At 37.9% G+C, this 14,106-nt stretch overlaps 1 protein-coding gene across 2 annotated transcripts in view; it reads left to right on the forward strand.

Moving 5' to 3' along the window:
* Window positions 1-14,106, forward strand: part of CWC27 (CWC27 spliceosome associated cyclophilin) — a 221,697-nt gene that overhangs the window by 46,176 nt on the left and 161,415 nt on the right. For both annotated transcript variants that reach the window (XM_070476747.1, XM_070476748.1), the window contains exon 10: window positions 759-916. In XM_070476747.1, coding sequence (XP_070332848.1) covers window positions 759-916 — 158 coding nt within the window. The remainder of the gene's footprint in view (window positions 1-758; window positions 917-14,106) is intronic.

The raw sequence follows: 14,106 nt of genomic DNA on the forward strand, positions 1-14,106 counted from the left end.
TATAGTATGTCAAATGAGTTATAAATGTTTTGAGGAAAAACAAAATGGGGAAGGGGAATAGAGACCACAGTGGGTGAGTGTATGGTTCTGCCATTTTACTAGGGTGATCAAGAGAAGGAGCACTGAGAGCGTAACATTTGACCAGAGACCTGAAGCAGATGAAAGAGTGAGCAACGCAGATTCATAAAATAAGAGTTTCAGGTTGGAAGGAAGAGCAGCTCCAGAGTTGGCTGTGTTGCTGGCCCGGAATTGTAGGAGATTATGCCAAGGAGGCGCAGATTGTATAGTGTCTTGGTAGAGTTGGGGACTCATTGCAGGGTTTTGAGGGAGGAGTGATTGCTGTGTCTTAATTTGTAGGAGGAATTACCAGCTTCTTTACCTCCACCTCTTTTACTTGCATTAATACATGGGTCAGTATGCTAGCCAGGTGCCTCCAGAAGCCACCTTGCCTACTGGGGAAGAACAAGAATGTACAGCAGATCGACACAGAAGTCTGGGTGATCAGCGGGAGCACAGTCTGCTGCACAGAGGGACTGGTTATGGATTGAGCAACACCCCTTGCTGGGCTATGGCATGCTCAGAGCAGACCCCAGTGGGTATTCCCACCTGTAGCAGATTCTTTGAGTCCTTACTAGTTCAAAATGAAACAAACAAAAAAAACCTGGCGTAAAATGCAGTGAGAAGAGTCTGAGATAAACCTCTGGAAGCGAAAGGAGATAATGGAATGCCCAGTAAATACTACATTTCAATTTTTACAGGATGGAGAATATGAAGGTGCAGAGCATGATGAATATGTTGATGGTGATGAGAAGAACCAGATGAGAGAAAGAATTGCAAAAAAGTTAAAAAAGGACACAAGTGAGAATGTTAAGACAGCTGGAGAGAGTGAAGTGGAGAAGAAATCAGTTAGCCGCAGGTGAGTCAAGCACTTGAAATATCAGAGTTTCTGTCTTTTATACTTCATTTAAAACTACGATTGAGTCCTCTATTCAACTTACTTTCTAAAATATTATTTTCATAATGTTTGATATATATACCAGTAGCCCACTCAGAGGCCTAAAAGAAAATAGACCAATTTTATTTACATCAATGGTCATAAGAGTAAAAATTCTGCTTTATTTCTCTTTGATCTCTTCTTTAAAAACCTCTAAGTTTTTTTTTTTATATTTGAGGTAAGCAAAATATTAGCTATATGTGGAAGACTGTATTTGTTTAAAACAAACAAGAGAAGTCAAGTCATTATACAGAACAAAAAGATGTCCTCAGATTTAGAAGAGTAAAATTTGTCAAAAATGGCTAAGAAGGGTGTAGGCCTGAAAATACTCTTAAATATTTTTTCAAGTCTGATTTATACTGTCTACCCCGCCTAATCTTGGTGGTATCATAAAATAAATCTCAGCATATGTCTCATTTTAAAGACTTGTTGAATTTTGTGATTCAACATTCTATTCTCCTGAAATTCAGCTTAATTGAAAAGCTCTCCTTTATAATTCTGTTATTACAACTTTGTTACACATATAAAATAATATAGCTTTAAAAAATGGTAGCATTTGTTTTCTTTGAATGACCTACAATTAGAGGTAAGATAGTTATAACTCCGTATAAGCAACATTGTTTTATTCTATTATGCTTCTCAACCTCATACAGAAAAACTAAAAAAGCATTTTCATATTACCATCACTTAGATCTCTAAATTTTTTCTTTATGTAACCAGAAAAGTACTTCTCCAGAAATTTCCACTGATAGTATAACCTTTTGCATTCAGAAATGGCACTAGAAGTTGTCTTTAAATATCTTTTTCTGGCAACATTCACCTGATGCTCAAATAATCATTGTTGAATAATTTAATTAACTTTGGGCCACTATTGGATGAAGATTTTAGTGGTCATATAAGCGTGGAGTTGACGGGCTTCTTATCAGTTCGAACTCTTAGATCATGAATATAATCGAGAATACTTCATTTCTCTCTCTTACTCAGGAGATGCATTTCCTGATTTTTTAGTTCATTTCAGTCCAGTCACTCAGTCATGTCCAACTCTGCAACCCCATAGCTTGCAGCACGGTAGGCTTCTCTATCCATCACCAACTCCTGGAGCTTGCTCAAACTCATGTCCATCGAGTCAGTGATGCCATCCAACCATCTCATCCTCTCATCCCCTTCTCCTCCCACCTTCAATCTTTCCCAGCATCAGGGTCTTTTCCAGTGAGTCAGTTCTTTTCATCAGTGGCCTAAGTACCAGAGCTCCAACTTCAGCATCAGTCCTTCCAATGAATATTCAGGACCTGTTTGCTTTAGGACCGACTGGTTTGATCTTGCAGTCCAAGGACTCTCAAGAGTCTTCTGCAACACCACAGTTCAAAAGCATCAGTTCTTTGATGCTCAGCTTTCTTTCTGGTCCAACTCTCACATCCAACATGACTACTGGAAAAACCATACCTTTGATTCGACAGACCTTTGTTGGCAAAGTAATGTCTCTGCTTTTTAATATGCTCTCTAGAATGGTCATAGCTTTTCTTCCAAGGAGCAAGTGTCTTTTAATTTCATGGCTTCAATCACCATCTGCAGTGGTTTTGGAGCTCAAGAAAATAAAGTCTTTCACCATTTCCATTGCTTCCCCATCTATTTGCCTAGAAGTGATGGGACCGTATGCCATAATCTTTGTTTTTTGAATGTTGAGATTTAAGCCAGCTTTTTCACTCTCTTTCACTTTCATCAAGAGATTCTTTAGTTCCTCTTCGCTTTCTGCCATAAGGGTGGTGTCATCTGCATATCTGAGAATATTGATATTTCTCCCAGCAGTCTTGATTCCAGCTTGTGCTTCATCCAGCCCAGCATTTCTCATGATGTACTCTGTATATAAGTTAAATAAGCAGGGTGACAGTATACCGCCTTGACATACTTGTTTCCCAATTTGGAACAAGTCCGTTGTTCCATGTGCGCTTCTAACCATTGCTTCCTGATCTGCATACAGATTTTTCAGGAGTCAGGTAAGGTGGTCTGGTACCCATATCTCTTTAAGAATTTTCCATAGTTTATTGTGATCCACACAGTCAAAAGCTTTAGCATAGTCAATGATGCAAAAGTAGATGTTTTTCTGGAACTCTCTTGCTTTTTCTGTGATCCAGCAGGTGTTTGCAATTTGATCTCTGGTTACTCTGCCTTTTCTAAATCAAACTTGAACATATGCAAGTTCTCAGTTCACATACTGTTGAAGCCTAGCTTGGAGAACTTTGAGCTTTACTTTGCTAGCGTGTGAGATGAGTGCAATTGTGCAGAAGTTTGAGCATTCTTTGGCATTGCCTTTCTTTGGGATTGGAATGAAAACTGACCTTTTTCAGTCCTGTGGCAGTTTTCCAAATTTGCTGGCATACTGAATGCAGCACTTTCACAGCATCGTCTTTTAGGATTTGAAATAGATCAACTGGAATTCCATCACCTTCACTAGCTTTGTTCGGAGTGATGCTTCCTAAGGTCCACTTGACTTCACACTCCAGCATGTCTGGCTCTAGGTGGGTGATCACACCATTGTGATGATCTGGGTCATGAAGATCTTTTTTGTATAGTCCTTCTATGTATTCTTGCCACCTTTTCTTAATATCTTCTGCTTCTGTTAGGTCTATCCCATTTCTGTCCTTTATTGAACCCATCTTTGCATGAAATGTTCCCTTGGTATCTCTGATTTTCTTGAAGAAATCTCTAGTCTTTCCCGTTCTATTGTTTTCCTCTATTTCTTTGCATTGATCACTTAGGAAGGCTGTCTTATCTCTCCCTGCTGTTCAGTGGAACTCTGCATTCAGATGGGTGTATCTTTCCTTTTCTCTTTTGCCTTTCCCTTTTCTTCTCAGCTATTTGTAGGGCCTTCTCAGACAACCATTTTGCCTTCTTGCATTTCTTTTTCTTAGGGAGGTTTTGATCACGGCCTCCTGTATAGCGTTAGGAACCTCCATCCATAGTTCTTTAGGCACTCTGTTTATGAATCTCTTTCTCACTTCTGCTGTAAGGGATTTGATTTAGGTCATACCTGAATGGTCTAGTGGTTTTCCCTACTTTCTTCAATTTAAGTCTGAATTTTGCAATTTAAACCTGATTTCTAAAACATTAGCTTTCTAATGTGACAAAAAATACATTTTGAGTTTTTAATAGGTGAACCAAATATTGGTCATGTGTAAGTGCTTGTTAAGTCCTCAACTCTGTCTTGTTGGCCTTAATACAATTTTAAATACTTACATACCCTATAATTAATATAACTTTTAAGTTTAACAAAGCTGAATTTTCTACAAGAATAAATAAAACTTATTGTAAAACTTGCCATAGTAAATACAAAACATGTATTTATAACTGTTCTTCTCTTTCCCCAAGTTTTCAGTATTCATATCCTCCTTTCTCCCTCTTTTATCCTCCTTCTTGTACCCTACAAAGAGAAATGAAAGAAAAATAAGGAGGTCAGGACAAAGTACAGAATTTCAAAGAGAAAATACAGTTTTTCTCTCTTGTCTAGAAATGTCCATGATTGTCTCATGACCACTTATTTTGAGTGGAAAAAAATTTCAAAATCATTAGAGGTTTTGGTCAGCTATACCAGCTTCACTGTAGTTTGTCTCAAGTTAATTTTATGTTAAAAGAAAAAGAAACTTCTAAGAGTCTTTAAAAATTGTGGTTAAAAAATGGATAATTGTATTTATTAATAAAAGAAAATCACTGCTCAGTCTAAGGTAAATTGTAGGGGCTATAGATAGTTGCCAACCCTGTAGGATGTCAATGTGAAACCATTATCTATTCAAAAATCAATTCTTTTGGTATATACAAACTTTTCACGTGGATGTGTTTGAAGTACTCTGTTATCCTTCAGTCGTTTTCTGATTTGAGCAGTATGATCAAGGACTAGACTAGCCTGGATCAACTTTTTATGCTAGAGCCGTTCAAAGTGTGATTTTACTGAAAATTTGTGGTAAAGAAACATCTGGAGTCTGTTAAAGCTGTATATCACTTTGGATGGTAAACCTACAAGCGTGTTTCTTGAGTACTTAATATTTAAGTTGGGGAGTGATATTTCACAATATAACTTTTAGCAGATTTACAGAGTGGAATATTTTCCTAATTGTTCCGTTGAAAAATACTTAGGGGTTCAAGAGGGGAAAAGAATCCAAAGCTCTCCTAACCTCCTCTCCTTTCTTCTCTTTCGTGTACTTATTCTGACTTGAGGATCTGTCTCTCGCTTCCTTCCTTCTCTCAGTGTATAGTGTCACTCTTTCTTATCCAGCCCGCCTCTAAGGCTTTCTCTAAGCCTCTGCCTTGGCTCCTGAATGCTGCTGAGCAGAACCACACAGCCAGGGGCAAGTCCAGCCGCAGCCGTGCCTCCAGTGCGTCTTCATCACCCCGCCCCTGGTGCTCCCCTTTAACCTCGGGTTCACACGCTCTCATCAGATCCCCTGGCTTTCTGCTCTGTGAAACAGGAGTACCTTCTTCAACTTTTCCCTGTTTGTTCAGATCAATTCTAATCTCCTCCTCTTCTACTGTAAAGGTGGGAATCCCTCTACCCATTGAAAATGATTCCATCCTCCTCCCTTTGTTTTTAGTTTTCTCTCTCACTCTTGCCTTTACTTCACCTTGTGGATAGACTTAAGGAGTGGAAAAAAGAAAACCACTTAATTTTATTTCCTGTCCCCACCATCTTAGTTCCCATATATTTCTAAATACACATCACTCAGCTTTTCCCTCGTCACTCTCCTGAAACTACTCTTCCTGAGGTCATGTATTGGACACATCTAGTGACTACTTTCCAGTTGTTGTTTTTCCTAGTGTCTCTGTTGTGGAATTTGGCAGTTTTTGCTTTTTCACTCTTAAAAACCATCCTCCTCACAAAACTTGCTACTTAAATTGTGTTTCACTTGGGATCTTAATAGAGATGCTAAGTTTCAAGCCCCACCTCACACTTTTTGAATCAGAATCTGCATTTTAGTAGAGTCCACAGGTGATTTGTATGTTCAAGTTTGAGAAGCACTTCTCTGGAATAGTAATTTTTACCACCAGTGCCACTGGACTAGTTCAAGTTTGTATCATCTTAGCTCCAAGGTCAGCAACTTCCGACTCCCCAGGGTGTTTCCCAGGGTATTCCTATAGCATCTTTCTCATGCTTCTGTGATAGGTAGTATGACATCAGGTTATTTATATATATATATATGTATACATATTTCTTCTTTGTGTAGCGTTATACTGTTATTTTCTTGAAGGCAGAGATTATGTCCATTTATCTGTGGTCAAATATCATAAGTACACAAATATTTATGTAAATGAATGAACAACAAAAAAGAATCAGTCCTTCATTGACAAATCATTTCTGTAGATCTTGTAAGTGACTTACTTGTATTTATCACATGAGATTTATTGGTTTGCCTTCTATGCATTGCCTAGAGTGAATTACTTCAGAGATCATCTTATTTATCTTTAAGTCCTCTGAGTCTTATGTAATAAGTGTGTGGTAATTAGTCATTAAAGTTTATGTAATGAATGGGTGAATAAATGAATGAATGCATTTGTGATTCATTAGGGTAGTGGTTTTCACCTCCTGACTCTACATTAGATTCACTAGAAAAATGTTAAAAAGAACAACTATTGATACCCAGATCCCACTCCCAAAGATTCTGAATGATTTAGTCTGAAGTGAAGTCTAGGCATATCCTTTTTTAGCATTTTAACTTTCAATTTAAATATAATATACATACAGAATTCATCTGTATGAACTATATTTCATAGTGCACATATTGCTGAATTTTTACAAACCAAATACACTCATATACCCATCATCCAGTTCAAGAAACAAAATTGCCATTACCCACAGGTCTCCCTCTTGCCCTATTCTGGTTATTTCTTCCTTTATCCCCTAACAGTAACTACTTTTCTAACTTCTAAGAATATAATGTTAATTTAGGGCAATAATACTGTGTAAAATCTGTCCATATATTCTAGTGTGCAGTTAGGGTTAAGAATCCTAATCCCCACCAAGCACTAGACTTTAAAAAAAAAAGTTGCATCACCTCCAAGTCTTTTTTGCAGTCTGACAGAGACAAGATACTAATATCAATGGAACTCAATTTAATCACTGAAAAAGTAAAAGGGTCAGTATAGTGGGAAGTCATTTTAGAAGAAACAGAATGATACTGAGTTTTCCTAACATTTTTCAAAATGTGTGCTGTTAAAAACCCAAATCAGTATCTCAGTCTTTTCCATATATTTGAATCACCTGAGGACAACCTCCCCCAACACCTGCCTTGATCAAGACAATCAAAATGTTTGGACCCTGAGAAGTTTTAGAAAGCACAGGTTATTCTAATGTGCACTCAAGGTTAACTGAAAGGCATTGCAGCTTGTCTTCTGGAAAGTCCTGTTTTAAAACTTTTTCTAAAGAATCCTTTTGTTGCCTGTAGGTGGAGCTCAGCTGCTGCAAGTTAATCACATAAAACAAGCTGAGTTGTCTGCTCTACTTTTTCGCATATGTGTATAGATTTATAATAAATGGCTAAACAGTAAAATCAGATGTAACAAGCAGACTGGATAGTCAGAAATCAGTGGTTTGTTGTGCTGATTACAGTCATCTTGGAAATCCTGTCTTTTATTTTGTAATTTCTATCATCTCTAATTTTATTGTGATTACTCTTACTTCTATATTATTTTCGTCAAATTAAAATATAAATCAAAGAAATCTTGACACATACCCTGAAATCGCCATCATTAGTTTCTGTAGTAGTTGTTCAAGGTTAACTGGAGTAATGTTAGTTTTGGTGTTTGCACAGGTTCTAGTTTGGTCAGCTATGTTATGTCACATTAACTCAACTGTGGCACTATTCCTTTTCTATAAAACAGTTCTCTTATTTGGTAAAGTCAAGTTAATTTGTGTTCTATTCATAAGCTGTGTTAGGTTGACTGAATATGAACCATCTTATGTGATAGTATCAAATATTTAGATATAAATATCGAAGTTGAGTTTGAAACCTAATGAGTTGAACTTTAAATTACGCAACAAGGGATAATATAGTCAGAAATACCTCCTTTGGCCTGGGTGAACACCCAAATGAGCTGTTGCTAATTTTAGCCTTACACAGTAAGTCTCCTTTTGTTGAATTTGAAATATGTGACCACATTTTCTTATGGAGCTTTGAATACTTTTATTTCCTCAATATTTCTAGCCTTCTGAAAAATATTAATAAGTTTTTCCTGAGCCTTTGGGAATTTTCTGAGTCTTAATATACTTTGTATTTTGTTTCTCTTACTTTATGATCAAACTTGAAGAACAAAAATTTAAAAGATAGTGCACATTTAAAAATGATAGTACAAAATTTAAAAGATAGTACAGTAACAAAGATTGAAGTCCAGAGACATTCTAACCATCCTATGTAAATCATTAAAATCATGATTTCTAAGCAGTCCCCTGGCTGATCTTCTCAGAACTTTTACAAGCAAGGAATGAAATTAACCAGTTAGAGCATTTCTGCTTCTTTTCAGCTTCCGTTTCCCCAAGATATTGTACCGAAGCGGAGAGTAAAAAAAAGAGACAATTAGATAAGCCAATAAGAGCTCTGAAGTTTTCACAGCCAGAGATTTGTTCTCTTATTCCACAAGTGTTTATTGTTCTACAGCGTGACCAGGCAATAAATTTTGCCAAGTCAGTTTATTTTTCTAATTTAATCCCGAAAACAAAGCTGCGAGTAACATTATGATTCTCATTTTACAAAAGAAAAAAAAAATGTACTTCAAGAGGTTAAGTGACTTGGGCCAAAAAGTGGCAAAACCTGTACCTGAACCTGCAGTGGTTTGATACCTTTACAGAGCCTAGAAAGGGGTTGGCTAGGGTTGACGCATGTGTGTCCAGCTGAAGTGTATCTCGTGTGGTATGTTTCTGGCAAAGTGGTAACATCATTTTAGGAATATGTATTACTCTGTATAAATGTAGGGAGTGGATTAGAGCAAGGAGACTGAAGCAGAAAGGCAAATTAGTGGATTAATACATTAGTGCAAGGGAAAGGTAGTAAGAGGCTAATTAAGATAGTATCTGTGGGGATAGATACAAGAGATATTAAGGAGGTAATAGATTGGATGTAGGAGACTTGGAGGAAAAAGATATATTCCAGATGAAAGTTTTCTGGCTTGGATAATTGGCTAAGTTAGTGTGATAAGAACTGAGACAGGAATCCTGGATGTTCCCATTGCTTCTCTCCTGTTAGTCCTTTCTGTTATACATTGATGTCTCAACACGTAAACATATATACTGAATTGTTTCTTATTTAATTGCTCCCCCTGGTGGCTCAGATGGTAAAGAATCTGCCTGCCTGCAGAAGACCCAGATTCAATCTCTGGGTCAAGAAGATCCCCTGGAGAAGGGCACAGCAACCCACTCCAGTATTCTTGCCTGGTGAATTCCATGGACAGGGGAGCTTGTGGGCTACAGTCCATAGGGTCGCAAAGAATTGGACACAAATGAAGCAACTTTCAGTTCACCTTTTAAGTCAGTTGCAGAGCCAGAGACGACTGAGCAACCGAACAAAAATAAGTCAGTTTAGGTTAGGTTGTGCTGTAGTAACAAACAATTCCCAGATCTCACTGGTTTAAAATTAATGTTTATTTCTTGCTCTAGCTACATCCTGGTGGGATCTGTACATCTGCTCCATTATCATTTTCATTCAGGGATAGAGGATGAAGGAACAGCCTCTTTCTGAGAAGCATGGTAGAGGGAAAAGAGTGACAATGAATCATATACTAGTTCTTAATCTTCTACCTAGAAGTGGCATATATCACTTCACCATTTTATTAGCCAGAGCAAGTGATAGAGCCAAGCCTGATGTCCACATGGTAAGGTATCAACCTTTCACCTAGTGCTTAGAAACAGTAACACAATCTACTACAGCCTCTGTGCTTTATCCAGGAATTGCTGTAAACACCTGTGCCTGTGTAATAAATTTATCCATCCTCCTCCTGGCAGAAAAGACAAAAATAGACATCAGTTCAGTTGCTCAGTTGTATCCGACTCTTTGCGAACCCATGGACTGCAGCATGCCAGGCTTCCCTGTCCATCACCAACTCCCTGAGCTTGCTCAAACTCATGTCCATCAAGTCTTGGTGATGCCATCCAACCATCTCATCCTCTGTCGTCCCCTTCTCTTCTTACCTTCAATCTTTCCTAGCATCAGGGTGTTTTCCAATGAGTTGGCTCTTTGCATCAGGTGGCCGAAGTATTGGCGCTTTAGCATCAGTTCTTCCGGTGAGTACTCAGGGTTGATTTCCCTTAGGATTGACTGGTTTGATCTTCTTGCTGTCCAAGGGACTCTCAAGAGTCTTCTCCCTCACCACAATACAAAAGCATTAATTCTTTGGTACTCCGCCTTCTTTATGGTCCAACTCATATCCGTACATGACCACTGGTAAAACCATAGCTTTGACTATATGGACCTTTGTTGGCAAAGTGATGTTTTTGCTTTTTAGTAGGCTGTCTAGGTGTGTTATAGATTTCTATTAAGTGTGGCAGATCCTAAGTCTAACTGTTTAAGACTGTTTCTTCCTGGGCTGTGAGTAGGCCAGATTCTCTAAGGTGGGAATGTGGGAAGGGAGGAAATGAATAGCTGCTTCATTATTTCAGATAGTTTTCTTAGTTGGTCTTCTCGTTGTTCCTGGAAGAGAATCATCTCAATCAATAACACTCAACATGTCCATCCCTCCTCTTACTTTTTGGCAAATCATCTTGCTCTTTATTTCATTACAGAAACAGAAGTAATAGGAGAACTTTCTCATTCTCCCACCACGAAATCTACTTATCTACATCTGAATTCATTTTCTAGCAAAAGCAACCTCTTACTCTCTTCTCTGGTCCTCCCTTTCTTACACTTATTACCAAGCTGTTAGCCACCTTACTCTTGTTGCTCACTTCACACCTGGTGTGTTATCCTTCTTGCCGTTCCACAGACACACAAAACTCATTCATCTTTCAAGCCTCTGTACTTGGGGTTGCCTCAGCTTGAAACTTTCTTCCCTGAGATATTCTTAGTAACCATTCCTCCTCTTAGTAGCCATTCAATTCCTTATTCAAGTGTCATCTTGTCAGAGAGGCTACCACACTGCTTAAATAATTGCCTCCATCCCTACTGACGGCACATACTCAAATGACCTGGGGACAAAGTTTTAAACTTTCGTTGATTTTTACAAAATGCATATGCTAGGACCTTGGAGAAGGCAATGGCACCCCACTCCAGTACTCTTGCCTGGAAAATCCCATGGATGGAGGAGCCTGGCGGGCTGCAGTCCATGGGGTCTCGAAGAGTCCACATGACTGAGCAGCTTCACTTTCACTTTTCACTTTCATGCACTGGAGAAGGAAATGGCAACCCACTCCAGTGTTCTTGCCTGGAGAATCCCAGGGGCGGGGGAGCCTGGTGAGCTGCCGTCTATGGGGTCGCACAGAGTTGGACACGACTGAAGCGACTTAGCAGTAGCAGGACCTTGGAGAAGGAAATAGCAACCCACTAGAGTATTCTTGCCTGGGAAGTCTCATGGACAGAGGAGCTATAGTCCTTGTAAGTATAGTCCACGAGGTCACAAAAGAGTCAGACACAACTTAGCAACTAAACAACAACAAATGCTAGGACCTACTCCCCTCCAGAAAGCAAACAGAAAAACAAAACTCGTTCAGTAGGTCTAATATGATTTGCTCACAGTTTTTGAAGCTAGTTAATTAGTGATGAAAATACACATTACTTAATGTTTTTGCAATGTTGGGAGCATCAGGGAATAAAATTAAACAAGTTTAAAAAGCAAGTTTGGAACTAACTTATCTGTCCTTTACAGGCTCAGATTTTGTAGAAGACAATGGTTACTCTACTCTAAGGAGCTAGAGGGTTTCTTCTCCCCACCAAAGTCACTTTTTCTACAAGTTCTACAATTTTAAGTAGTGTTTCATCAGCATTAATCTTCTAAACAAGTGGATTTTGTTCTATTTTGTTAGCCTTATTGAATCTTAGCCTTTATTTAAGCTTGTCTTTTTAAGAGTAGACATGATATAAAGTCTTCAGTAAAGACCTACTTTGAAGAAGAATCTCACAGAATTCACTACAGTTCTTTCCAACCTTTTTGCCAGTTTTGATATGTTAGAAAAATTTGACCTCTCCTCCTTCCTTAGTTTTTATTATTTAGATATTGCTATGCCATGTGTGTCAGTTTGTTCAATGGAAGTGTGCATTTCTGTTGATTTCAATGTGTGAGCTATATACACGCACCTATGTGAGTGTTAAGGGCTTTCCTGGTGGCTCAGATGGTAAAGAATCTGCCTGCAATGCAGGAGACCTGGGTTCTATCCTTGGGTTGGAAAGATCTCCTGGAGAAGGGAATGGCAACTCACTCCAGTCTTCTTAACTGGAGAATTCCTTGGACAGAGGAGCCTAGCGGGCTTATAGTCCATGGGATTGCAAAGAGTTGGACATGACTGAGCAACTAATGCTTTCACTTTCATGTGAGTGTTAAACCTTAAATAGGTTTCCCGGTATTACTTTGAAGTATAGCTTCAGTGGCTTAATGTGAGATTTTTAATGTAATTTCCTATTTGATTTATTTTTCAGTAAGTCAATAGATATAGTAAGCCTGTTTCTTCCAGGGCTGTGAATAGGGTAGGTCCTTTCAGGTGGGGATATAGACAGGAAGGAAGTGAATATAAGCCTATCTTCTACTTCATTTTTTTGTTAAAGGTTCTTGATACATTTTTCTGGTATCACTAATTGAAAATTTTGTAATGTCAGCACAGTTTGCTTTCCATTTTAAAATTTATATTGTTGATTTAGCTGCTTCTTTAAAGATTTATCTTGTTTAAACAGTCTCAAGTTTATTGTATGATAATGGATAGGATTCTGTTCCTACTGAAAAGTACTTTTCTTATGGTCAAAGGCAGTTATTAATTGGCATGCAAGCTTAAGTATTAAATCCTTTCTTTTTAATTTGTGTTTTCAATTTGTTCTAGAAATTCATTAGATCAAAGGTATATATGTACTCAACAGATAGGAAGTTAGATTTGTTCTTTGCTGTATATTTGATTTTCTTGATCCTAAGAAAATGTTTTCTTAACTTCAAAAGTTATATAATGACTTCCTGCCAATTTCTTTTCCCTTTTAGATAAGCATTTACTTTTTTATCAATGATTTTATTAATCATTACAGATTAATAGAAAATTTCTGGATGTGCTTATTTGTTCGCAGTATTGACAGTAACTTGAAATGTCTTAAAGTCGGACTTTATGTAAGGGAGTTAAAAAGAAAAACCCTTGGCTGGACTTCAAAGAGTTCAGAAAGATACTCATGTAGGCCTCATACAAAGACTTGAGTGTTACAGTCTCTATTTCATATCCTTGCTGGTCTTTGGTAAGATTCAGTTTTAGATGCCATTTGTATGTACTTGCCTAGTCATGTAGAAGAAGAGATCTGTGGCTGGCCTGTGAAGGCATATTTCATGTGCTAGAAGGTGAGAGTGTCTGATCCTGACGCTGCTGGCGGATAGCCCAGAATCGGAAGGCCAGAATAGCACCGAAGAGTTATCACCAGTATTGATCATTTGCCTTTATGCTCATCATTATACTCTTAGGTAGGATCTATCAGTGTCCTAATAAAGTTTTAGAAATGAGGATTTGTTTGTTTGTTTGTTTTAAGTGATACTGTATGGTATACAATGAATTTTGTAACAAAATATGTTTACATTTTAGTAGATATTTAATTCTTTGCTCACAATTTTTGTAGTAAATTAATTAGTGATAAAAATGTTACTTAATGTTTTCCTGTGTATTGAAAGTATAGATGAATAAAGGTAAAAAGATTAAAAACAGGTTTAAATATAGATTATTTGTCTTTTTCAATGTTAGGCTCAGATGTTTGCAGAAGACAGTGGTTACTGTAGAGAGACAAAGTGAGAAGAACCTTTCTCCCAGCCGAGCTCACCTTGTTTCTCAGCTGTGCCACTGAACAGCAACAGTTTGCACTAGGGAGAAAGAGACATGACACCCGCTATAGTACTTACACACAGCCTTCAACGAAAGGCAAACACCTCGGACCTTCGCCTCCAGAGTGGGGCTGCAGCCTAAGGAT

Source organism: Odocoileus virginianus, chromosome 14 (assembly GCF_023699985.2).
Source record: "Odocoileus virginianus isolate 20LAN1187 ecotype Illinois chromosome 14, Ovbor_1.2, whole genome shotgun sequence".
In the NCBI taxonomy this organism is placed as follows: Eukaryota; Metazoa; Chordata; class Mammalia; order Artiodactyla; family Cervidae; genus Odocoileus; species Odocoileus virginianus.